Below are 23,082 nucleotides of genomic sequence, written 5' to 3'. Positions count from 1 at the left end.
GTCATCAGTACCCTAATGATGGTCAATTGCATGGCCACCCCAGGCCGGGCCAGAGATGCTGTGGGAGTCCTCATTGGGGTCTGGAGTCTGTGGGGATCTGGATGGGTAGAAACAAGCACAAACTGAATTCAGGAAGGTGGAGTTGCTGTCTGTGAAGAGATACCTTGGCTCAGAGATGGTTCCAGAGTTAACTCTGGATGTGGAGAGTTAACTCTCTTTCTGAAGGAACAGGTCTACAGCTTGGAGGACACACAGGCTGGGCAGGTGGCATCTCCACGGCCCATGCGGACAGGCAGGAAAGGGCCAGTCAGGGTCTTGTCTTGACGAGATATCAAGGAGATATCCCAGACCTTCTCTACAATGGCACCTATATGGAATGCCTGGCTCCTTCCTACTGGTCATCTGGAAAGCAGTTAAAATGGGGCCGCTTAAATAGGCCTTCAGAGGTCCACTGTTGTGTGATGCTCTGATGTTCTGGCAGCTATTGTTGTTCCTTAGTTTGTACTGATTTTTGTGAGTTGTTCATCCTTTTTTTTTTAAATTTTAACTGAACCACCAGGAGTAATTTGAACTGTGTGGTATAGAAATATTTGAGATGATAGATAGATAGATAGATAGATAGATAGATAGATAGATAGATAGATAGATAGATAGATAGATAGATAGATAATAGACAGACAGATGATAGATGTTGGGTGAGGAGGGAGGGAGGGGAGGATGGACAGATAGATGATTGATAATGATAATGATAGAGATAGAGATAGATAGAGCAATGTTTCTCAACCTTAGCAGCTCTAAGACATGTGGACTTCAACTCCCAGAATTCCCCAGCCAGATAGATAGGTAGGTAGGTAGGTAGGTAGGTAGGTAGGTAGGTAGATATGACAGACAGACAGACAGACAGACAGACAGACATAGCAAGTAGAGGTACTGTGATACAAATTCCCCTAAAATGCAAACCTAACCCATATTTTATAACAGGGTGTGACTACTATTACCTTTGGTTTTAGATGATGGACAGTTTTTCCTCCTTTTAAATCCAAAGTATAAACAGGCATATTCTGGACTACAAAGGATCTGCACACACAAAGATAGAAACAGGGAGTGTATTTGCTGCCTAACAGCTGTTTCTTGACTCAGCAACCAAATGCAGACTAGGGGTTCTCTTCGGGTGTGTAATTTGCATGAAAAGGCTGTGCTGGTTTTTGCTTCGGCTGATGACAGCGAAACCACCGTATAATGCTGGTGATCAATAAATAACGCCCAAAGTATTATAATGCTTCCCTATTGCAAGCAAGTCGTTTTAAAGGTACGGTGCTTAGAACAGTGTTGTCCAAACTTGGCCACTTTAAGATGAGTGGACTTCAACTCCCAGAATTCCCCAGCCAGCCATGGCTGGCTGGGGAATTCTGGGAGTTGAAGTCCACTCATCTTAAAGTGGCCAAGTTTGGACAAGACTGGCTTAGAATCAAACCTAAACTTATACATCCAGTCACCATGAAGATGGCACTCCCAGAACACACTTCATGAAATTACTAACTAACTCATCAGACTGGGGTTTTGCTTAAGCTGCTAAGCTGCAAAGATCAGGCTTGGAAACCATCTGGCAACCCCTTTTCCAACCAACAGATTTTATTACAAGGCACCGACTTCCCAGACTCCTTTTGATTTCTTACTAATCAAACTTGGACTTATTCTGCAAACGGAGCTCCGAGATTTGTGGCTGACCACTGGTGTGGCTCCACGTGCCCTGAAGCCCCACAAGCAGAGCAACTTTATTTTATTTATCATTATGAATTGATACGAGTGATCGTACGAGGCTAAAGGACGGTTGCCCTCCCGCTATCTTGGGGTTCTTTTATGTTTTACTCCTTTATTTTTTATTGGTGGTGTTATTTGTGTTTGATTTTATATCGTGATATGATTTTAATTGCTATTCTGCTTGTAAGTGGCCCGAAGTCACTTTTTGCAAGATGGGAGGCTATATAAATTTGCTAAATAAATACATGTGTAAATTTACTACTCCAATTTGTACTGATTGATCGATCCAAGAGACTCTGGGCAGTGAACAAACTCCAAGGATGACGTGAAAACAAAACCCAACCAAAACTTGCACGGAAGCTCTGTAGAAACATAAAACACTGCACACATACCCATGGTGAGCTTCCAAACTAACATCCTTGCTCTCAATGCAGTGTTCCTCAACCTTGGCAGCTTTAGGCTATGTGGACTTCAACTCCATGCTGGCTGGGGAATTCTGGGAGTTGAAGTCCACACATCTTAGAGCTTCTAAGGTTGAGAAACACTGCCTCAGTGCCCGGGGGAACTTGGAAAGAAATAAAAACAGAACTGCCATAACCACTTACCTCTGATAAAGGTGAACGATCCTGTGAACACCTTCGATTCTCATCAGATAAGATACTTCTTTCTGGAGCGTACAAAAGAAAACACTTAAACTTGGAAAAGTTCAGCCCTTGTGATTCCCGATTAACAGGTTTGTCCCTGCTGCAGCGGCGGTTCGCTCAAGGCTGGCAAGGGGAAGCCCGAAGAGTTCCTGGGAATCCACGGGTCACCCTTTATGGGCCACGCTGGCTTTCTCTTCCAGCTTTGCCACCAGCCAACGGGGAAGGAACCCATCACGGTGGAGCAGGAATGGGCAGGGAGTGACTCCGGACCCCGCCTGGCCTTCCTAGGGTTAGGGTGCACCACTGGGGCATTCTGGCCAGCAGGAGAACCGAAACTGGGTAGGGGAGTGGTTGCAACTGGAACGTGCGGGAACAATGTACAATTGAAAGCAGAGGTTTCTCTTTGGGGATCGGTGGGCAAGCCGTTGGGCAAAAGTCACGGAACTCTGTTTTTGTGCATGATAACTGCAGTGAGATTTTGGCATGCACAAAGCTGGAAAGATTTGGTACGACCTACAATGCAGGAAGGGTTGGGGAGGATGGTAGGACCCGCAGAGATGGCTAGACTGACTTCCTTGATCAGAGAAAAGACGACTTTTATACATATGGCTGACTGAAACGCCCTTACTGACTTTTTTGCATGAAACAGGGGGAAAAAAAGAACTTTCAATCTGTGGTTCTGATGATCAGAAAATATTCGATAATAGAAAATGTGACCATAATTGTGTAATCATACTTGCATTTGCTTTCTATTTCTTTTTATCTTTTCTTTTTGTACCTTTGTCCTTCCCTTTCTTTTTTTTTTCCTTTCTTTCCTTTGTATCGGTTTTTGTTAGTTTTTATCTTCTTTTTAAAACTTTTAATAAAATTTATACCAAAAGTAAAAAAAAAAGAAACTGGCAGGTGCAGGGAAACTGGCATTGAAGCACAAATATCCCCACCCCCACCCCACCCCACCCTTTACTCATTTTCTCCAGAACAGTGTTTTTCAACCTTGGCAACTTTAAGATGCATGCTGGCTGGGGAATTCTGGGAGTTGAAGTCCACCCATCTTAAAGTTGCCAAGGGTGAGGAACCCTGCTCCAGAAGAAATAGAGGAGGTCTGTTCCCCCTCTTCTCCCTTGTTGGAAGCCTGGAGAGACATTGCTAGCAAAAGCAGAAAGGGGACAAGTGAAGACGCAGAACAGAACTCAGGAAACTAAGTGCAAAATCTAGGACAGAAATGGACGTGGTGGGGCTGCCTAGTGGCCAAAGGGGAAGGGTGTGCCCCTGCCTCCCAGCACACCCAACAGGCCACCTGCCGTTGGTGGTGGATGGCAAAGGGTCACGGATTTTGCATGCTTTGCAGGTGGGATGGCACGGGGTCCGCTGAAGAGGGGAAATGCAGTTAAGGATGACCGGACCCACCTCCCTGGTGGGCTGAGGGTCAGATTAGAGACAGGGGGGTGGGATTGCTATGGTTGGGGCATGAGTGAGCCATGGTTTCCAGTCCCAGTGCATTTCAAAGGGGGTGCATGGATAAGATCACTCAGCACGAAAGAAAAATTGGTGCCAAGAAGCAGGATCAAGTCCGTGGCTGACACTAAAGTAGAACTAGGCGTCAGTGTCCTTCTGCTGCTTGGGGATTTAAGGCGGTGTTTCTCCACCTCGGTGACTTTAAGAGGTGTGGACTTCAAGTCCCAGAATTCCCCAGCCAGCCATGCTGGCTAGGGAATTCTGGGACTTGAAGTCCACGCTTCTTAAAGTCGCTGAGGTGGAGAAACACTGATTTAAGGGAAGCAAGGAGTTTCCAACTTCCTGAAGAGCAAATGATGGAAGCAAGGCCATCTCTCTCTCTACCAACCCTGGTTTTGTCCTGGTTGCCATGCACGGTCAGCTTGCAAACAATTTGTTGGCTGTCCTCGAAGGGACTAGATACCTTCAACTACAATTCCCATCAGCCCCAGCCTGTGAGCAATGATGGGTCGTGACCAGAGGAGCTTCAGTGATGGGGAAAGCCACTCCAAACCCTAAAGGATTTCCCTCCCTAGCCAGGGAGGGCGGCCTTCGGTCGGGCAGGAATTCAAATGGGGAAGCACAAGCTGGATTACCTTACTGTAGGCAGTAGGTTGCTGTTCCAACAAACTGGGGACAATAACTTCCGAATAAAGGTAGTTTGAAGCTCCCATTGATCCTAGAAAGAAAGAGAAAGAAAGAAAGAAAGAGAGAGAGAGAGAGAGAGAGAGAGAAAGAAAGACGGAAGGAGGGAGGAAGGAAGGAAGAGGAGGAGGAGGAAGAGGAAGAGAAAGAGGAAAAAGAGAAGGAAGGAAGGAAGGAAGGAAGGAAGGAAGGAAGGAAGGAAAAGAAAGAAAGAAAGAAAGAAAGAAAGAAAGAAAGAAAGAAAGAAAGAAAGATGGAAGAAGGAGGGAGGGAGGGAGGGAGGAAGAGGAAGAGGAAGAAAGAGAAGGGAGGAAGGAAGGAAGGAAGGAAGGAAGGAAGGAAGGAAGGAAGGAAGAAAGAAAGAAAGAAAGAAAGAAAGAAAGAAAGAAAGCAAGAAAGAAAGAAAGAAAGACGGAAGAAGGAGGGAGGGAGGGAGGGAGGAAGAGGAAGAGGAAGAAAGAGAAGGGAGGGAGGAAGGAAGGAAGGAAGAGGAGGAGGAGGAAGAGGAAGAGGAAGAGAAAGAGAAAGAGGAAAAAGAGAAGGAAAGAAGGAAGGAAGGAAGGAAAAGAAAGAAAGAAAGAAAGAAAGAAAGAAAGAAAGAAAGAAAGAAAGAAAGATGGAAGAAGGAGGGAGGGAGGGAGGGAGGAAGAGGAAGAGGAAGAAAGAGAAGGGAGGGAGGGAGGGAGGAAGATCAAATCTTGCCATCAGCAAAGTTGGCAGGGCAGAGGGGTGGGCTGGGCAGCCTCAGGAGGGCCCAGTCCAGCCACCGGCTCAGCTGAACTGACGGCCATTCCTCAGGGCTGTCAGCTGCCACTGGGTAAAATGTCTCTCTGCCTCTCCTTGAGTCTGGCGAAAGAATAAGCCGGTGTGCACGTCTGCTGATGGAAAAACTTGGCTCGGCCTTCACAACCGCCCTTCAAGGAACTGGGGGACGCACGCCCCAAAGGGCAGAGCTTCGACTGCATGGGGGTGGCCACCACCTTGACTTTTTTTACCCCCCCATGGATACCCTTGGGGCCAAACCTAACAGACTGACCACCCCTTGACCCTGCCCTGGGATAGGGGAATGCCCCACTCCCACACCAGAATAGCAAGGGGTGGAGGAAGCCGGTGTCCTTCCTGGGTTGGGGGCGAGAGGAAGGCGGGAGACAAGGCTCCTGGCCCAGAGCATGCTGCCAGGGCCCATTTGGGGCCCGGGGAAAGGGCCACGTTTTTAAGCTCAAGGCCGGGACAGGCCATCTGGCCGTAAGTGCCAAGGATGTGGAACTGGTGGCTGGACGCTGGGATGGGCTCCTTCCTGTCCTCTTTTGCAGGAGATCCGATTCAGAGGGCATCTGGGGGGCTCCGAGGCCCAAGAGCTCCGTCCTAGTCGCAAAGGGTGTGTGAAGGACAGGGCTAAGCGGATTCGCCTCCCTTGTGCCGGGCAGGTGCGCTGCGGACGTCCAGAGGCACCTGGCTGGGTTGATCGTTCCACGCGCCAAGGCAGGGGCACCAGCTCCCGGTCTGCAGCCAGGCACCTGAGTACCTTCTGGCCCTGGGCACCAGAGACCCTGGGGGAACTACAACTCCCAGCATCCCTCCACTGGGGCCTGGCTGCCTGGTGCTGCTGGGAGTTGTAGTTCAGCAACTCTCCCCCACCCCCAATCTGGACTCTGATATGCTTCCTGCCCCCCTGCCCCCCACTCCCCCCAGTGTTTCTACCCACCCAGCCTGAGGAGGAGCCAAAGCAGCTGCAGCCAAGAGCCCGACATGCCCCCCTTCCGGGGCAGAAAAGAGGGGAGACAGCCAGCAAGGGTGCCCCCCAGCAGGTCCAGCCGCCGCTCAGAGCTCCAACTGCCACCCAATTCTAATTCTTGGAGCTCAGCAGCCCTTCAAGCCCACGTTCCCACCTGATTGGCTCACTCCAGCTTAAGTCCCGCCCCCGTAGCTAGGCCACAAAGTGCTTCACAATTCCAGCTGTTTGGAATGCCAGCTGCCAATCAGCCCCAGCACCCGCCCCTCTCAGCCAGGTGAGAGCTCCTCCCCTCTCCCGGCCACAATTGCCTGGGAGCTGCAGGCCCCGCCCCTTCCAACACCCCATTGGCTCCTGCTACTGCCTGTTCTGTTTCTGACATCCCCACCAGGTGGCAAGGGAGGGCCCTGAAGGTCTTAACCAAGGACAGACCGGTTCCTTGCAGTGGACCCTTGAAGTTAGCCCCACGGCTGTTCCCCCCCCCCGCATTCATCAACACAAAAGAACAGAAACTAGACCTCTGCTGCCCCATGGCAAACCCTGCCTAAGCGGTCTAAGGTAGGACTCTAGAATGAGTCCTCCTGTTGCCCACTCCCTGGCTCTTGGAGGTGTCCAGAAAGCCAAGGTGGTGGCCACCAAGGTGTGGCAATGCACAGAAAAAGAGGTGGGCCTTCGATCATACCATTATAGCAGCCATCTTGACTTTTTGGACCACACCCTGCTGGTCCTTCTGCAGGGAATGTCTGTCCCAGGAATCCCTCTACAAGATATTCCCCTCTACAAACTAAGAATATTCACCGTGTTTCAACTCTAGGGGTCTCACGCTCCAGGGGCCCAAGAGGCCCTCCGTCAGAACATAAGCTGTGTCCTGCTGGATGGGACCGCGGCCCATCCCGTCCAGCAGCCTCTTCTCCCAGCAGCCGCCCAACTGGCCAGGGAAGCCCTCAGTCTTCCAGCAGATGGCCTTCAGAGGTGACGTCAAGGCTAAGAGCCACGGATCACCAAGACTTCCGTGAATTGGTCCAAACCTTGCTGGAAGCCAGCCAAGCTGATTGCCAGCAGTACGTGTCGTGGTAGGGAATTCCAATGTTGGATTAAATGTTGCGCAAAAAAAAAATTCCTTTGTCCTGATTCTTCCAGAATTCAGTTTCCCTTCCCTTCCCTTCCCTTCCCTTCCCTTCCCTTCCCTTCCCTTCCCTTCCCTTCCCTTCCCTTCCCTTCCCTTCCCTTCCCTTCCCTTCAGCATTAGAACATAAGCTGTGCCCTGCTGGGTGGGACCGCTGGCCCATCTCCTCCAGCAACCTGTTCTCCCAGTGGCCCACCAACTGCCCAAGGAAGCCCACCGTCTCCCAGCAGATGGCCTTCAGAGGCAGTCTCACTGCCACCAAGGCTAACAGTGGTCTGGGAGTTATCTGAACCCTCTTCAGTGAGGATTCAGATTCACAGGGCAGAGACAGCATTGGTCTGTCTGGTAGATGACCTTCCTTGAGACCTGGAGAGGGAGGCTCTGCCCTTTCTTCTCCTTTTAGACCTCTTGGTGATGTCCTTCTGGAATGTGTGCAAGAGTTGGGTCTTGGAGGTCTGTCCTGTAGTGGTTCTGCTCTTTGCTAAGGTGGTGATGGTGGAGGAGGAGAGGCTGGCTCAGTGGGGTCTCCTTTGTGAGATGCCTTGAGGTTTGGGGCTGCTCTCACTCATTCCCAAGCGCAGGGTGCTGTATGCTGGATTGAAATTACAGGAAGGCAAACCCCAACTGAACTTTACTAACCCTTCCTCACAATAAGAGCCACTTGACAGTGAAACCAGTTGCCCAGAGAGGCAGTGGACTTCTCTTCATTAGTTGGGTTCAAGAGGTTGGACAATGACCTACTGAGAAGGCTTCAGTTTGGACTCCTATTCTGAGCAATGAGCTGGACTTGATGGCCTCAGTAGTCACTTCCAACCTTCTGACCCATCTAACGTCCTAATTTCCTAACCCCTGATCTTCATAGACATATTTTTGAGTTCTGCTACCTGTCAGGGCTTGTTAACCTTTGTAGATGACCTTGCTTGAAGTGTGCGTCCAGTTCTGAGCCCCGCACATTAAGAAAGTCTCAGAGAAATGGGAAGAGATTCAGAAAAGGGCATTGAAGATAATCAAAGGATTACAAACTAAGGTTTATGAAGAGATTGAAGGAGGCGGCCTTCAAATAAGAATCTTCAAATAACAGAAAGGAGGTCAGGCAGAAGAAGACCGAATGCTTTTCTCTTTGATTTCAGAGTACAGGACATGGAATAATGGATTTAAGTAACAGGAAGGCAGCTTCTGATGCAATGTTAGGGGAAAACGTCTGGACCGTAAGAGCAGATTGAAAGTGGAATCAGAGACTCAGAAAGATGGTGGTCTCCGTTCGCTTTTGTTCAAGCCCTGAAACTCAGAGGCCCTTCAGACTGGAGTTTCTGGGATTTTACACAAAGCAGCCAGCCAGTGTCTCTCAGCCTTCTGGCAATTGAAATCCACGCTGGTTGGGGAATTCTGGGAGTTGAAGTCTACACATCTGAAAGTTGCCACGGTTGAGAAACACTAAGCTAGACAGATGTGGACTTCATTGCTTTCATTCATGAGGCAACGGGACCATGAAGTGGCCAGTTTGGTCTTCTGCAGCACGGGTAGCAAAGCCCTCTGCTTTGGCTCCATCCTTCTTTAATTCTCCCCATTGGTAGTGCATTCTTCCGTTCTCATGACCCCTTCCCCAACCGGACCCCCACCTCCAGATCCATTGGGACTGCGACTCCCAGAATCCTCTGGCCAGCCTGGCCCAGGAAATCCAAACTGCACAATGGCCTTTCCACATCAGCGCTCCAGACGCCACTGCCCCACTGCGGAGGGCTGCCTTCCAGCAGACCCAAGGGATGGCCTGAATCATGCAGTCTCAGAAAGAGATTGGGAGGGACCATGCAGGCCATCTAGTCCTGCTCCTGGCTGAGGATGGGCCAACTGCCTGTGGAGATGACCCAGCCCCCAGGAAAGCGGTGCAGTGCGTTCCTTAGCTGCACTGGCATTGCTGTTGTGGGCCCCCAGCCCACATCTGAACCTTTAAGAAGACGCTTTGGTTATTCCTGTGCAAAAATAGGACATCAGAATACCCAGATTCCCAGTGTTGCATCTTCACTAGTTGCCCATCTGCAACTTTTTGACAGCCCAACCAGTGCTCCTGGCAGAACTTGGCAGTATGGGGAGAGTGGGGGGAGGGCGGGGGGCAAGAAAGAGGAAAAGAAACAGTTCCCCTCCCCTCAAGAGCCCACAGCTTTTCCAGAGATGAGACCACACCAGAGGGAGCCAAAGATTAACTGGCATTCAAATGACGTTGAATTCCGTTCCTATGACTCTTCATAGTTTTCTTGTTTGTTGCCCTAAAGTTAAAATGGGGAGGGGGGAGCAGTTTTTAGGAAGGGCTTAGCCATTATAGAATCCTTGACTGGAAGGAGCTGGAATCCAAATTAAAACATCCAAGACAGATGGCAGTCTATCCTCCTATTAAGTGAAGGACTGATCGCTCACGTCCTCTGGGCCATTGATACCGTGTGCTCTGGTAGGAAAATTGTGCTAACGTTTAAGCAGAAATTGCCTTCCTATGACTTAAATTCATTATTCCATTCCAGCACTCAGGAATCTTCAATGATCCCATTTTTTCCCAAATACCTCATCGTAGGACATCGTTCCTAATCTCTGATTATCTTTGTTGTCTTTCTCTGAACTTGATCTAACTTTTCTGAATCCTGCTTAAAATCACTCAGAGTCACACGGGAGTCAGGCAGCTTATAAACCCAGAATGAATGAATGAATGAATGAATGGAGGCATCCAGAACTGGACTCAGGACTCAAGGTGAGTGAAGTGGAATGATTACTTCCTGTGATTTGGAAACAGTGATTCTGCTGAAGCAGCCAAAATTGCATTGGCCCTTTTTGCAGCCCCGTCACAGGGCTGGCTTATATTTTGGTTGCACTCAACTATTATTTCCAGATCTTTTTCACAAGGATCGTGACCGAGGCAGGAATATCGGCATGGGCAGATGGGACAGAAAGGCAGCCTTAGAACCTGCAATGTGGACTTTGCAACGACAGGAAAATAGAATAGATTTGATGAAACGTATAAAAGGACACCAAGACCTGAGAGAGTTCCTAGATTTCTGGGTTGTTTGGCTGCTCCAACCTTTGTGTTGCAAAAGCTGCTTCAAAATTGCTCCATGTTCACTTTCATTGCTTCATTCCTTTCTCTTATGTTTGTGATATTTGTTAACCATCTGATCTTGTGACCGTGGGGGCCTTTTTAACTGCTATTCAATTAAATATTTTCTCCTCTGACATCTATCCCAAGATGGGGAGAGGAGCCCTGAAAACTGTTATGCCAGTTACTGTAAATGCAACCCTAAGCAACCAAAAAGTAATTCTGTCTCCCCTTGGAAGATGGAGAATGAAAGATGTATAGGAACAGCAGCAAATACAATTAGAGCAGAATGAACAACTAAATAAGTGTGGCTTAAATATTAAACAAAAGCAGATTTTTGCATATCAGCCAATTTGGGATTTGAGCTGGCCAGCCTGTACGCAAGCCTACCCCCGTGCTGTTAAAAAACAGAGACATTGGAAGTTTGCATATGAAATTTATTGGAAAAGAAAATACTCAGTATTCCCTTTCGCCAAACCCCTAGAACCAAAACAGCCAACAATTGTAAGAAAAGACAAGGAAGTCTGAGAAGAATTCTTTTTTTCACACACACGCCAAGATTTATATCCCTGCCCACTAGACCATCTTTTCCCAACTCGACATCCTCCAGAGGAACCCAGGCTGTCCCGACAGAGCTGGCAGAACCAGGTTGGGAAAAGTTAAAAGCTCGACTCTCTCAAACAGAATCTGTATATTGAGAATATATATGTACATATATATATATATATTATGTGTGTGTATATATACATACACACGCACACGCACACACACGCACAGGAGAGAAAGAGAAAGTGTGGTAACGCACACACCCATGTTAAAACCAGAAAGGGCCACAGCAGGGGAACGTCTGCGGCCCAAAACACATCCATTCCTACTTGGATCTGCAGTTGTACAAGAGATCGATATTTGGCCATTAGCACAGGAACTCTGTGACTTGAAGGTGGTAGTGGTGGAGTTAATGATGGTTATTTGTGGCAACATGTGTGAAACCCCTGCACGATTCTTGGGAGCCCTTACTTGATTGTGAGAGAGAGAGAGAGAGAAATGACTAAAAAAATGACCCGTTTTCCTAAGTTAGAGAAGTTGGCAGTGATGAGGAGACGCTGCAAAGCAAGGGCCAGCTAAAGCCACACAGCCGAACGTCAGCCAGAGGTGCTTTGAGTGGCACCAGCTACAATGGGGGAGAAGCAAAAAGTCTGGGGAAACAAATCTGGACCCAAATCCAAATTCGCGTTGGAGGGTTACAAGTGTAAAAGCCGAAAGGAATGAACTGAAACCAACAACCGGGGTTGGATTTCCCTGTTTCGGGAGGAAATCCCTTTGCTGCAGAGTAAAAGTTGGCCAGGGGGATCTGAGAGGTCAGATGTTTGATGCAACATTTGCCCTTTGAAATTCGGAATATCCAGAGTTTCAAACCCGATGCCTGTGAGCTGGAAAACCTGAAAGGGCAAAGGGAATCTTGCTACTGATAAAATTACAGCCAAGGCCCTCTATGGTCTCACTTTAATGCAAGTTTTAAAAGTGGCTTCTTTGATGCATCCAATTTACATTAAAAACTGTGCAAAATTTGCATTCACTCCGTGTGGTTAAACCTGCCTTTTCCTCCCCGTCAGCTCTTGCGGCTTCTCTTCAAGAGATGCTCCCTTTGGCACCCTCTTCTTCTTTCCCTTCCGGGCCCACCTTCGGTTTTAGACTCATCGTCTGTGGTGGGCCAAGAATTTTGCTTGTTCTTCCGTCCGATTGGAAGGAGCATCCAGGGCCGTTTGCAGAAAGAAGGTGGGTCACCACCAGCAAGAGGCAACGTGGGGAAGCATGAAGGAGAAAATGGGCCAGAGATGTGGTGTAGCATCTTCAAAACCCTGGGAGTTGTTCACCACAGAGGCCCTCAAAGTGAGAAGGAGAAAAACAGGGGATCCCTTCAAGGCCTAAAAGAAATTCTCAGGAAGAAGGACTGTTTGGGTGAGCCCTAGATTTTTTAACGTAACGTAAGCTGTGAAAAACCACCATCAGTACACAAAATGGGCATAACATCGCTGTTCACATCTCTGTCAAATGTTTGGATCTTGTATTTGGTCCAGAAATGGAGATTCAAGCCTGTGAATACCCATGAAGCCACTTCTTTCTTTCACTGATGGGCAGAATCTCTTTCTAATTTGCTGTCCAGTGTCCATGGTGGGGTTCATACAACACGCTCAACCTGAAACTCCAGCTAACACAATGGCTGTGTTCACATACATGCTCTGCTCAAGGAAATAAACCATACACTGGTTTAATGGGGTCACCTGGTTTGCAGCATGCCAGCTCCGCGTTGACCCACCAAGAATCCCATCACCTGGTAAGTGTGCTGTAGAAATCCAGAGCCACACTTCTTCCTGATTCTGGAATTTGTATTTGCAAATTCAAAGACTTCCACCTCATCTCTGATATAGACCCAGTTCTTGTCCCACACAGCTCTGGGGAGGAGAGATTCCAGCAAAGAATCTTATCTGCCATGCAAGAGTGACTGGCAATTTGCTTGTCTCAAGCCAGATCCTTGGGATCCTTAAAATTGTTACATTGCATGGATTATTCTAACTTTACAGAGAGTACAAGCATCAACCTTAACTCACCATCAGATGAAAAAATGACCAAGAATCCAAGCCCATCATGACCTTCACTGAGGAAGAGAGGGTCTATCAGCCCTGCTTGGGTTCAGGTCTTCCAAGTCAAATGGAGAACTTCCAGGATCAGAGACAAGGTCCCCTCAATTCTCCTCCACGGGAGGCGTTTTGTTCTGTTTTACTGTTCAGGTTCACCGCTCTGGCTGTGTCCCCTTGCATTCCTGTCTCTTCATTGCTCCTTCGAGAGATTTCAGAAGCAAAATGAAATACATTGCATCTCTGCCCCCGAGCTTCCTCAGGCTAAACATTCATTTGGTAGGTTGCTATTTAACTGATACAAAGAGTTGTGCACAAAGCTTCACCCAGAAGGCAACGTAGAAAAGGTAAGGCAAATGAAGATACCGTTTCCTGCTGGATTTGTGGCTCTTCGTCCACAAATTCCCAGCTCATCACCAATTGGTTAAATGTTAAGGTGCTGCAGAAAGTGGTGTGGCATTCACTGTCACACTCTCTCGGTTGCCCCTAACCCCTCTGGAGGGAAGTTGTCCACTAAGAGCTGGAACATGCACAAGGTTCAGAGCCCAAAGCACTGAAAGTGAGCTAGTGGTGAAATGAGAAAGATTCCAATGCCTGAATCAAGAAAGGAACAAATACTCAACAGCTGTAGAGATTGCAAAATACAGACCAGGAGCTTGGCTACACATTACACCCACTGTGTCCAGAAGCAGCTTGGATGGGGGAGAAATAGTTTGCTGGGGTTCTGGAGAGAAGCCATAAACATTGCAAAGAATGGGTATGTTCCAGAAAACGTTCTTATCTGAGCTCAGTCCTGAAGCAGCCCATTTTAGACCCTTGTCTGTTTTGCTGAAGAGTCTAAAGCAGGGTTTCTCAACCTTGGCAACTTTAAGATGGGTGGACTTCAACTCTCAGAATCCCCCAGCCAGCATGCTGAAGTTGAAGTCCACCCATCTTAATGTTGCCAAGGTTGAGAAACACTGGTCTAAAGGCACCTGTTTGGTTCTTCTCTCCCTGCACTGATCAAATTCACCTGGCCTGACTACTGAAAGTTGTGGCATGGTTTCCTGACCTTTTATGGTGGAAAAAGCACACAATCTGTAGAGTGAGTCTTGACATGAGTGCAACAGATTTAAAAGAAAAAACAAGAACACAACCAACCCTCTCTCCTCCATCCAAAACTAGGGAAAAAATGGAAAACTTGGCTGTATCCTATGGTCCTCATTTCTCTACAAATAATTTAAGGGCCATTCTTGGCCACCTAAATGTTGCCTGCTACTGGTTGAGTTATTTAAAACTGGGTTGGCTTGTTTGGACGAATATTTTGTGTTTTTGCACCACTGCGAAACAATACAGACAACAATTCCTTGTTAGAGATCCATCCAAATGTATCTTTCTACAAGGTCCCTACTCCATCTTACATCAAAACATAGGCAACAGGTGCCCACTGAAAGGAACAGCCACTTCTGAAAACAGAAGCATTTGCTTAGCTGATCTTCACTTAACCATCTGGACAGTTTAAGGGCTTGGATAAACTTCTAAAGCCAGGTCCTCTTTTGAGATTCTCCTTTCTTACTGGGGTGCCTTGCAACCGGCCCTGATATGCTGAATGCCTACAGGAAGCAAGTTTCGTTGGCTCTATCCTATGGTCCTCATTCCTCCCCAGCCAAGCTGGTTATTGATGGGAGCTGAGATCTGCATCTTTGGAAGGTATCACAGATGGGAAATGCTGATCCAGAAGATGACAATATGAGACTTCCATGATACCTTCAATTAATTGCACAATAGGCATCTTCACAGCCAGAATCCGTCCTGCTACATACAGGAAGAGAAGAGACCCTGCTCTGATGCTCTTCTCCCCACCCCATTGCCAAATGCAAGTCTACCTGGTCTAAGAAATGAGAACATCAAGAGAGGTCCTGCTGCAACAGAGCTACTAACATACAGAAGATCCTTGTTAAGAGCTGGGTGCATTGCAAAATGTCACCCTCTGAAGCATCCTGGGAAAGGAGATGGATCCCATGAATTTTATTTTAATACTCTTACTTCAGTCTCTGTCTCAGGGTCAAATATTCTAAAACCTAATAGATCCTAATTGGTGCTGTCAACCTGCAAGCAGTTCCATTCCTAGGTGTATGTGGGCTTCTTCCTTCCGATGCAGAATATCACATCTAGAGTTACTTTTGAAGCCCAACAGTCCTACTAGGCTAGAGCAGTGTTTTTCAAACTTGGCAAGTTTAAGATGTGTGGGCTTCAACTTCAACATGCTGGCTAGGGAATTCTGGGAGCTGAAGTCCGCTCATCTTAAAGTTGACAAGTTTGAAAAAAACTGGTGTAGAGCTTTTGGGTGTCTCCCTGTCAGTAGCCCAACTCTCTTGAGAATCATGAGTGTCTCTACCCATGGAAGTTCTCGGTCTTAGATTGTTCAAACCTTGTGTGGTTTGGGAAGCATTGTGCATTTCCCTGTTAGAAAGGCCAATTCTTCATGCGGGACTGAGAACTAATGAACAGGAAGTGGAGAGAAAGGCTAACCCGTCTGCCCCATCTCTGAAAATGATGGGTGGGGAGTACCATTCATCTATCTGCACTTCTGGGACCTAAAGCTATGGGGCAGCCGCAGACTAAAGAGAGAAGAAGCTCGTTCTGCAGAGAAGGAGGAGAACAGAGGAGAATGACAATGGAGTAGAAAAAGCTCAGCTGATGTAAAGACCCTTTTGATGGCATGGGAAGCATCAAGACATGACAGGGAAGGTCTGGAGGAGAACTGGGACCTGGTCTGTTCATCATCCTTAGCCATGGTGTCTTTAACCATAGTTTATCAGAACACTACATACAATGGCATCATGATGCACGTGCCATCATTGCAGTTTGTTCCAGATACCAGGGCATGTTAGCTTGGCCTAGCGTGTTGGAAGAAGTTTCTTTTCATTGGAAGGCTCCATAACTTTGGGACATTCTTGCCCGGCTCCATTACCTTAGGGTGGCACCTTGAGAGGTCCAAGAAGGAAGCAATGCATGGCAAGTTTATTTTGGGAGGTGTTGGAGGAACAGTATGGAATTGGGGCTCAGAAGTACAATCAAAGAGAAGGGAGCCTCAATCCCATCCCCAAGGTGGCACCTTCCAGATGACACTGGGTAGACGGACAGTGCCCAGGATTTCAGAGCATTCCCGTGCCAACTCACCTGGAGCATGGCAGGTTGGAGAAGGTTGAAGAAGACCATTCCTACAGCCACAGCACCAAACCTCAGTAGGACAGCTTTGTGAGGACTCAGAGAAGCCTATCCATGGCTGCTAAACTTTGGCTCCACCTTTGGAGGTGTCCTGCCTCTCAGTGCCAGTTGCTCAGGGGACCTTAGCTGCAGGGGCTGTTCCCCTTCTTTCCCCTTGGTATTAGCTGGCAGAGATGCCAGTTAGGAGGACCTTTGCTTTGATCCAGCGGACTTCTTCCTGAGTCCTCATGCCCAGAATATTTGCAAGGTCAGTGGCGCACAGCTTAATTGGCAGCAACAAACACAAACCTCTGCTTGGCTTTATCCAGGCCTCTGAAACCCCCTTGCACCTCAGTGGATTTAACTGCACAGAAGGCTCACAGCAGCCCAGAGGCCACCCCCTTGCCAAAAGCCCTGCCCAAGCCTTGTGATTTTATATTCCGCTAACCAAATGAAAGATTTACAAATGGGTTGAAAACTTCCAGAACCACAGCTTCCCCTTCCCCTGGGCTTGCTTGGAGTTCTCAGAGGAATGGCCACCATGGATGAACACAGATAACCTTCTAGTTGGTCTGCACAACAGCTTTAACCCTCAAATTTGGCTTAAGGAAACAGAATTCTTAGCCTCACATTACCTTCTACGCTCAAGGAAAGGACAATATGAGGGTTTATCAGGTGCCCTGGTTCACCCAACATGCTGAGACATTGCTACGTTCTCAACACTATACTCTGAGCTCTCCAACTCAAACGTAATCTAGTAGAGTGTTCTGCAAATGCATCTAATAAGCCATCTGCTACTCCTCTCCTCTCCTCTAAGGACCCTGATCCTCTGTTTTCCAGCTTAGTCACACACGTGGGCAGCCCAGTCGACAGAAACCCCAGGAGTTGAGCTTGAATGTATTTGGAAGGGCACTGGGTTAGAGGAGTCTGTGAGACGTCCACTGGGTGCACCTATTTACTGTTTGTGGATTCCCCTGAGGGATCCATTCACTGTTGGATCCACACCATGAATCCAAGTCCAACTGCACGACAGGAGATGTCAAAGTTGAGGGAAAGAAACTCTTGCACAGAATTCAACTCCATATCATACAAGAAACCTGTTCTTTCCAGCCTCAGAAAGGAAGCGAAGTGAAGGAAAATGAAATGAAACTAAATGAAGGCAGAAGAGAGCAGTCTGAATGGAGAAAAGATGGGTGGGCTGGGGAGATCTGCTCAACCCTCTTCCTTCTCTTAATGGCCAGGAAAAGAAGATGGAGAGACTCAGCCATGCCACACGCTTAACCTGGTCACTGAATTGTTCCACTGCTGGGCATACGTGGAGCCCTGAGCTATGGGTCCACAAAGGAGTAAGCCAACCCCAACCCCAACCAAGGTTGCATCGTAGCTGGTGGCGATCATCGTAGCTTTAAGCGATCAGGTTAAGGACGTTGCGTGAAAGGGGTCAGTCTCTGTCTTTTCCTCTGAAGGCGGGAAGCACTTTGAAGATAAAATCTGAAGCAAAGAAGCTAGGGAAAGATTAGCAGCTCATCCATTCCTTCCTAATCAGTCAAGGAGCGCAACCACGCTCTTGTTGAAACACGCAAACGGGCATGTTGTGAAAGGAGCGTGGCCGCGCTCTCTTGTGTAAATCCAGATCTTGCCACAGACTCAGTGGGATATTGCAGCAAAACGTTCATGCTGGAGTAACGCCCTGCTTGCTGCCCTGAGGCTTGCAAAGAAAATCGTTCCCAAGGGTTGAGCTAGCATGGCCGATCGGTTGGGGGGATCCACCCAAAGTCTTCTTTACCATGAAGAATGGCCTGACTTTTTTAAGCTTTGCTTGGGGTTTCCTGTGATCTTCTCTACAACCCTTTGACTTGGGTTCTTGGCCAGAGTCGGAGGCATTCTGCCCAAACTTTCCAAACTTAAACTAGCGTTACTAAAAGGGGGGAGATGGGGACAAATTCTGGAAACCTGTTTGGGCATCAGTGCTACAGCCTGATTCACAAAGTACATTGAGCCGGATTAAAACCCCCAATCCCATTACAGCCTAGCCTACTGTTTCGTACAAAGCCAGTTCCTGGGTTTCAGAAGAGGGAAGGAGCTAAAATCCAGGATACGCCCAATGGGGTTTTCACTGGACGTGGATTTGCTCCTCCAAGCTTGCCCTCATTTGTGGCCTCTCTGGTTCAGTTTGGAGAAGACACAGGGAGGAAATAAATATTCCGGAGCCTCATTTCACCCTCCCTATAGCTGTTCCCAAAGCTGTTCTGGGTGTGTGGGAGGGCCCCCTCAGGGAGAATGAGCGGGCTTCCTCCAGCCTTGCATCGGAGAGACCCTTGGGAAAGATGCAAAGCCAGAAGCCCGGGATTTCTTCTAGGGGCATCAGAAATGGCATCTTCACCCTCAAGGGCGAAATGGGGGGGGGGAAGGGTGGGAGAGAACTGTGCATCTGGAAAATCAAGAGCACAAGGAAGCGAGGACCAACTGCAAGCTGGCGCGACTCCAGAGTGAACAGACAAAGCCAGCCTATAAATTGCAGGCTTGGGAACCGGGGCTGGTGAGCTGGGACTCGGGACAGGACACGATGTCTGCAGCAGGTAAAGTTCACGGTATAAATAGGAAGCCTGTGTGGCTTGTTTCCAAACTCAGCCCCGCCCTTTCCCTGGAGAGGGAGGGGGACAAAGTTGCACTTGTGTGGGGAGGTGTCCGGCCCGTGCCCGGGGACGAGGCGGGCATCATTCCAGTTCCGACTCCACGTGCCCGTCTTCCCCGTCCAGGCACCCATTCATCCTGAGGCCGTCCTTGTCGGCCATCGTCTGCAGGTCGTACTCCTCGTCCAGAAAGTCCAGAGAGTTGTTGCTGGGCAGACCCCTGAGCGTGAACTTGTGCGAGACTTTGGTCCAGTGTTCCCGGTTGCTGGCCACCCGCTCGTACAGCTCAGTTGACTTGGGAAAGAGCTCCTGGAGCAGCCTGGAGGATTGCAGGGAGGGAGAACAGTCCAGCTGTCAGACCTCCCTGGAGGACTAGAGAGGACTTTGACTGGGGGGGGGGGGGCTTCAACAAATATGCAGAAGGAGGGTCTCCTGCTTGCTACCAAGGGGATAGGTAGAACCTCCAGAGTTGGGGGTGGTCTACCTTGGAGTGCCAACTCCTGGAGACTCCAGGGGGAGGGGGTTGGCATGCTCACGCCCTGCTGGTGAGATGCTCAGAGACCCCCCCCCTGCACACCCTCAAACCCCTGAAGCTCAACACTCACTTGTAGATGGGCATGGCGATGTGCTCCATAAAGCTGATCTGCAGCTCGGGGATGTAAGCTTTCTCTCGGTCCATCATCTCCATCGGACGGTTGCCCATGGCTTTCTCCTGCGGAGAGAGGGAAACGGGGTGGCTCCCCTCTGCCCTTTGCCACCTGCTTGCCCTGGCATGCGGCGGCCTTCGGTTCCCAAGGTGGGGAAGGGCCTCCTCCAAATCTCCGCCTGAGCATCTTTGGGCAGCCCTTGGCCATGCCGAGCAGGGCACAGATACCGCCAAGTCCCTGTGTGGCTTAGCAGCTCCTAGGCACGTTCCTGGGCGCTAAGAGCACCTTCTCTCACAGCTCTGGAGCGAAAAAACACTTTAGAAATCAGAAAGGGTAAGAACTTCGCTCCCAGGAGATTTCCTGCTCCTGGCGTGCCCTCAGAGCTCCCACACGTGTCCTCTGAATGCTAGTCCTAAAACTGAGGCCAAGGACGATGAAAACTGCCTTCCCCAGTCAGATGCCCTCCGGATGGGTTGGTCACTGGCCCCCAACATGGCAGGTCCTGTCAAGACCCGTTGTTTACAAAGAGGGACTCATTTTGGAGTGAGCCTACTTGGTGCAAAGCTTTCCTTGGTTTCCAGCGGTGCAAATGTCTCCAGGCGTCTGTTCAGAGCCACGAGGGTCTGTCGCGGGGGCCAATTGCCCAGGGCTCAAACTGTGTCACTGTAATTGCGTGATGATGTCACAATGCAAGTGACATCATCCTGGTTTATATCAAATGCCAAAATTCAGAGGTTGGGTGCACTGAGCTTCCTCTAGGACAAGGGAGACTGGAATGCCAGCCTGAAATCCACCGATCTTCCTACAAAACCAGTTTAAACTTAAAAGCATTATCTGCCACAGAGAAAAAGGGCCTTCCTCTTTGGGAAATGATGCTGTTGTAATCTTATTTCTAAAAATGTTCATTCGGCTCTCAAACTGGAGTCCTCTATGGTGTTTACAAAATCCTTAGTTCTGAATGCAATTTCCCTGAAGAAGACCAAGGAAAACCTGGGTTCTCCAAGAACTACCGTTGCACCATTGGATCGTGTTTGTAGCACAGTACAGGTAGTCCTTGCTTAATGACCGTTCGTTTAGCGACCGTTCAAAGTTACGATGGTGCTGAAAAAAGTGACTTACGACCACTGCCTGAAGTTACAACTGTCACCGCAGCCTCACGGTCATGTGATCGCGATCTGGGGACTTGGCAACCAGTTCACACTTACAACAGTTGCAGTGCCCTGGGATCATGTGATCGCCCTTTGTGACCTTCCCAGCCAGCTTCCGGCAAGCAAAATCAAGGGGGAACCATGTGATTCACTTGATGACCACCGCAGAAAAGGTCATAAAATCAGGTCCGGTCACGTGACTTGCTTAATGACTGCATCAATTAGCAATCTAAATTCCGGTCCCAATTGTGGTCATTAAGCGAGGACTACCTGTACTTGAAAGATGAACCTTTGTACCCGGAGCCAAGCAACAGAATCTCAGGCTGTAAGATGGAGGCGCCCTCCTTTCCCCCGATTCACTCAGCCCCTCCCTCGCGCAGCCAGTATCCCAAACGCTGCACTTCCGTGACCTGGGAATTGTGGTTTTCCCAGGGCATCCTATGAACATCAGACCCTCGGGGAAACCCCAGCGCTTGACGTTTCCAACAGCAAGGCTTTGGGCGATGACCCTCGCGGAAAATAAGGAAGTGATTCTTGAGCGGGTTTCTGTCTTTAGAGACATTTTCTTATCTTACATACCAGATCTCCCTGGGAGAAGAATTCCTTGTAGATCAGTTCCTGGAAAGCAAAAATCATGGCTTACATGCATGTTGTGAAATCTTAAACTCTTCAACCTGCACGCTCTTGGCTGGGCCCAGATTGGCCATTCCCCCACCCCACCCCCAAGTCATGGCCACCTCAACCCCTGAGTAGTGACGGTTATCCATTTCACTTTCCCGCAACCCGGTGTCCTTCAGATACCCTGGGATCTCACTCCAAGCCTCCCAGCCATCGGTCTGAGGGCTGCTGCGCTCAGGCACAGGTGATCCCGACGTCCATCCAAGGACCACCAGTGGCTCATGTTCCTCTTTCCCTTCTCTCTGCAGCCCAACAGGCAAAGCTGTTGGGGTCTTTCCTGGGATAGGAATCTGCGGGTGATGTGGCTGCAAAGGGCACGTGTCCCTTTGGCAGAAGGAGGCGCCAATCTCAGGAGAGAGACCTCCATCTTCCAAGGTGAGGCTGGCACTGATGTGTCCAGCAGACCAGTCTGGTAGATTTTGGGTCTGGTCCTCAACCCTTCCGCACTTACCGCGATCTTGCGGGTGGTCTTCCAGCCTTTTGTCTGATCTGAGAGGTCACACGAGGTCATGAGAAGGCACAGCAGGAGGCTGTGGTGCTGCTTGTTCGAGGGGTCGTAGCCAACTGGAAAGGGGAGAGAGAGGATGAGGAGGGGGAGGAAGAGGAAGAGGAAGAGGAAGAGGAAGAGGAAGGGGAAGGGAAGGGAAGGGAAGGGAAGGGAAGGGAAGGGAAGGGAAGGGAAGGGAAGGGAAGGGAAGGGAAGGGAAGGGAAGGGAAGGGAAGGGAAGGGAAGGGAAGGGAAGGGAGAAAAATGTGGGAGGGAATAAGGGAAGAAAAAGGAAAGAGGAAGGAAGGAAGGAAGGAAGGAAGGAAGGAAGGAAGGAAGGAAGGAAGGAAGGAAGGAAGGAAGGAAGGGAGGGAGGGAGGGAGGGAGGGTACTTGCCCAAATATGTATAATGCAATTTTATTTTTGTGTTTCTTTCCTGCCTAAGATATTACCCCTATGCAGAATATTGAACAGTTATCTGACACAGAATCTACTTCTTGTGGAACCTCATTTTTAAAATAAAAGATCACGTTCCCTGTTTTCACGACTGTAGGAACGCGTTCAAAACATGCCAGCTAAGAGCATCACCTTTAAGAAAAGGGAGCAGATGTATGGAAGAAAGGCCTCTCTGCCTGTTTCTTCTTGTAAACTATTCTCCATTATCTACTTGAGAAAATACCTGAGTGTACAGTCCATCATTTTGTGCTTAATGCATTTTTCTTTTTTAAGAAAGAAAAAGAAAGAGTTGGTGGAAAAACAGTGGCAAAGGCGCACAAGAGAGCCAGCTGGGTCCCCTCCAAATGCCATGAATAAGGCATAGTAAATATCCACTTTTCTCCTTGTAGAAGTATTTTCTGCACTGCCTAGACAATTTCAGATGTGAGTTGGTATGTAAATATAGCATGGTTCAATGCCCAGCTCAGGGAAGAGCCTTTGGCTGACCCTCAAAAGGCCAAGCACAGCTGGCCTGAATTAAAACTTGGATATGAGACCACAAGGAAACCGCAGAGCTAAATTCAGAATAATCTCCCCTGCGAAGATAAGGGCAACCTGCTTCCATGCTTGCCAGAAAAAGGCTCACGGATGTGTCTTGAGCCCAAATGGAGGACAGCCCTTGAGCACGTTAAGCTGATCTCAAACAGCTAAGCCGAGTCAGACTTGATTGGTATTTGGACGGCAGATC

General features: G+C 48.9%; 1 protein-coding gene across 2 annotated transcripts in view; it reads right to left on the bottom strand.

Moving 5' to 3' along the window:
• Window positions 1–10,908: 10,908 nt before the first annotated feature.
• PDE2A (phosphodiesterase 2A) overlaps window positions 10,909–23,082 on the bottom strand; it is a 221,221-nt gene continuing 209,047 nt past the window's right edge. For both annotated transcript variants that reach the window (XM_088140403.1, XM_088140404.1), the window contains exons 27-30: window positions 21,864–21,976; window positions 21,314–21,352; window positions 19,545–19,651; window positions 10,909–19,258 (exon numbers count right to left, since the gene is read on the bottom strand). In XM_088140403.1, coding sequence (XP_087996529.1) covers window positions 19,024–19,258; window positions 19,545–19,651; window positions 21,314–21,352; window positions 21,864–21,976 — 494 coding nt within the window. In that variant the 3' untranslated portion in view covers window positions 10,909–19,023. The remainder of the gene's footprint in view (window positions 19,259–19,544; window positions 19,652–21,313; window positions 21,353–21,863; window positions 21,977–23,082) is intronic.

This window comes from Python bivittatus, unplaced genomic scaffold (genome assembly GCF_059951505.1).
Source record: "Python bivittatus isolate LINGU-HERP-01145 unplaced genomic scaffold, Pbiv_v1 ctg000340_np1212, whole genome shotgun sequence".
Lineage (NCBI taxonomy): Eukaryota > Metazoa > Chordata > Lepidosauria > Squamata > Pythonidae > Python > Python bivittatus.
This window is presented reverse-complemented; position numbering and strand designations above follow the sequence as displayed.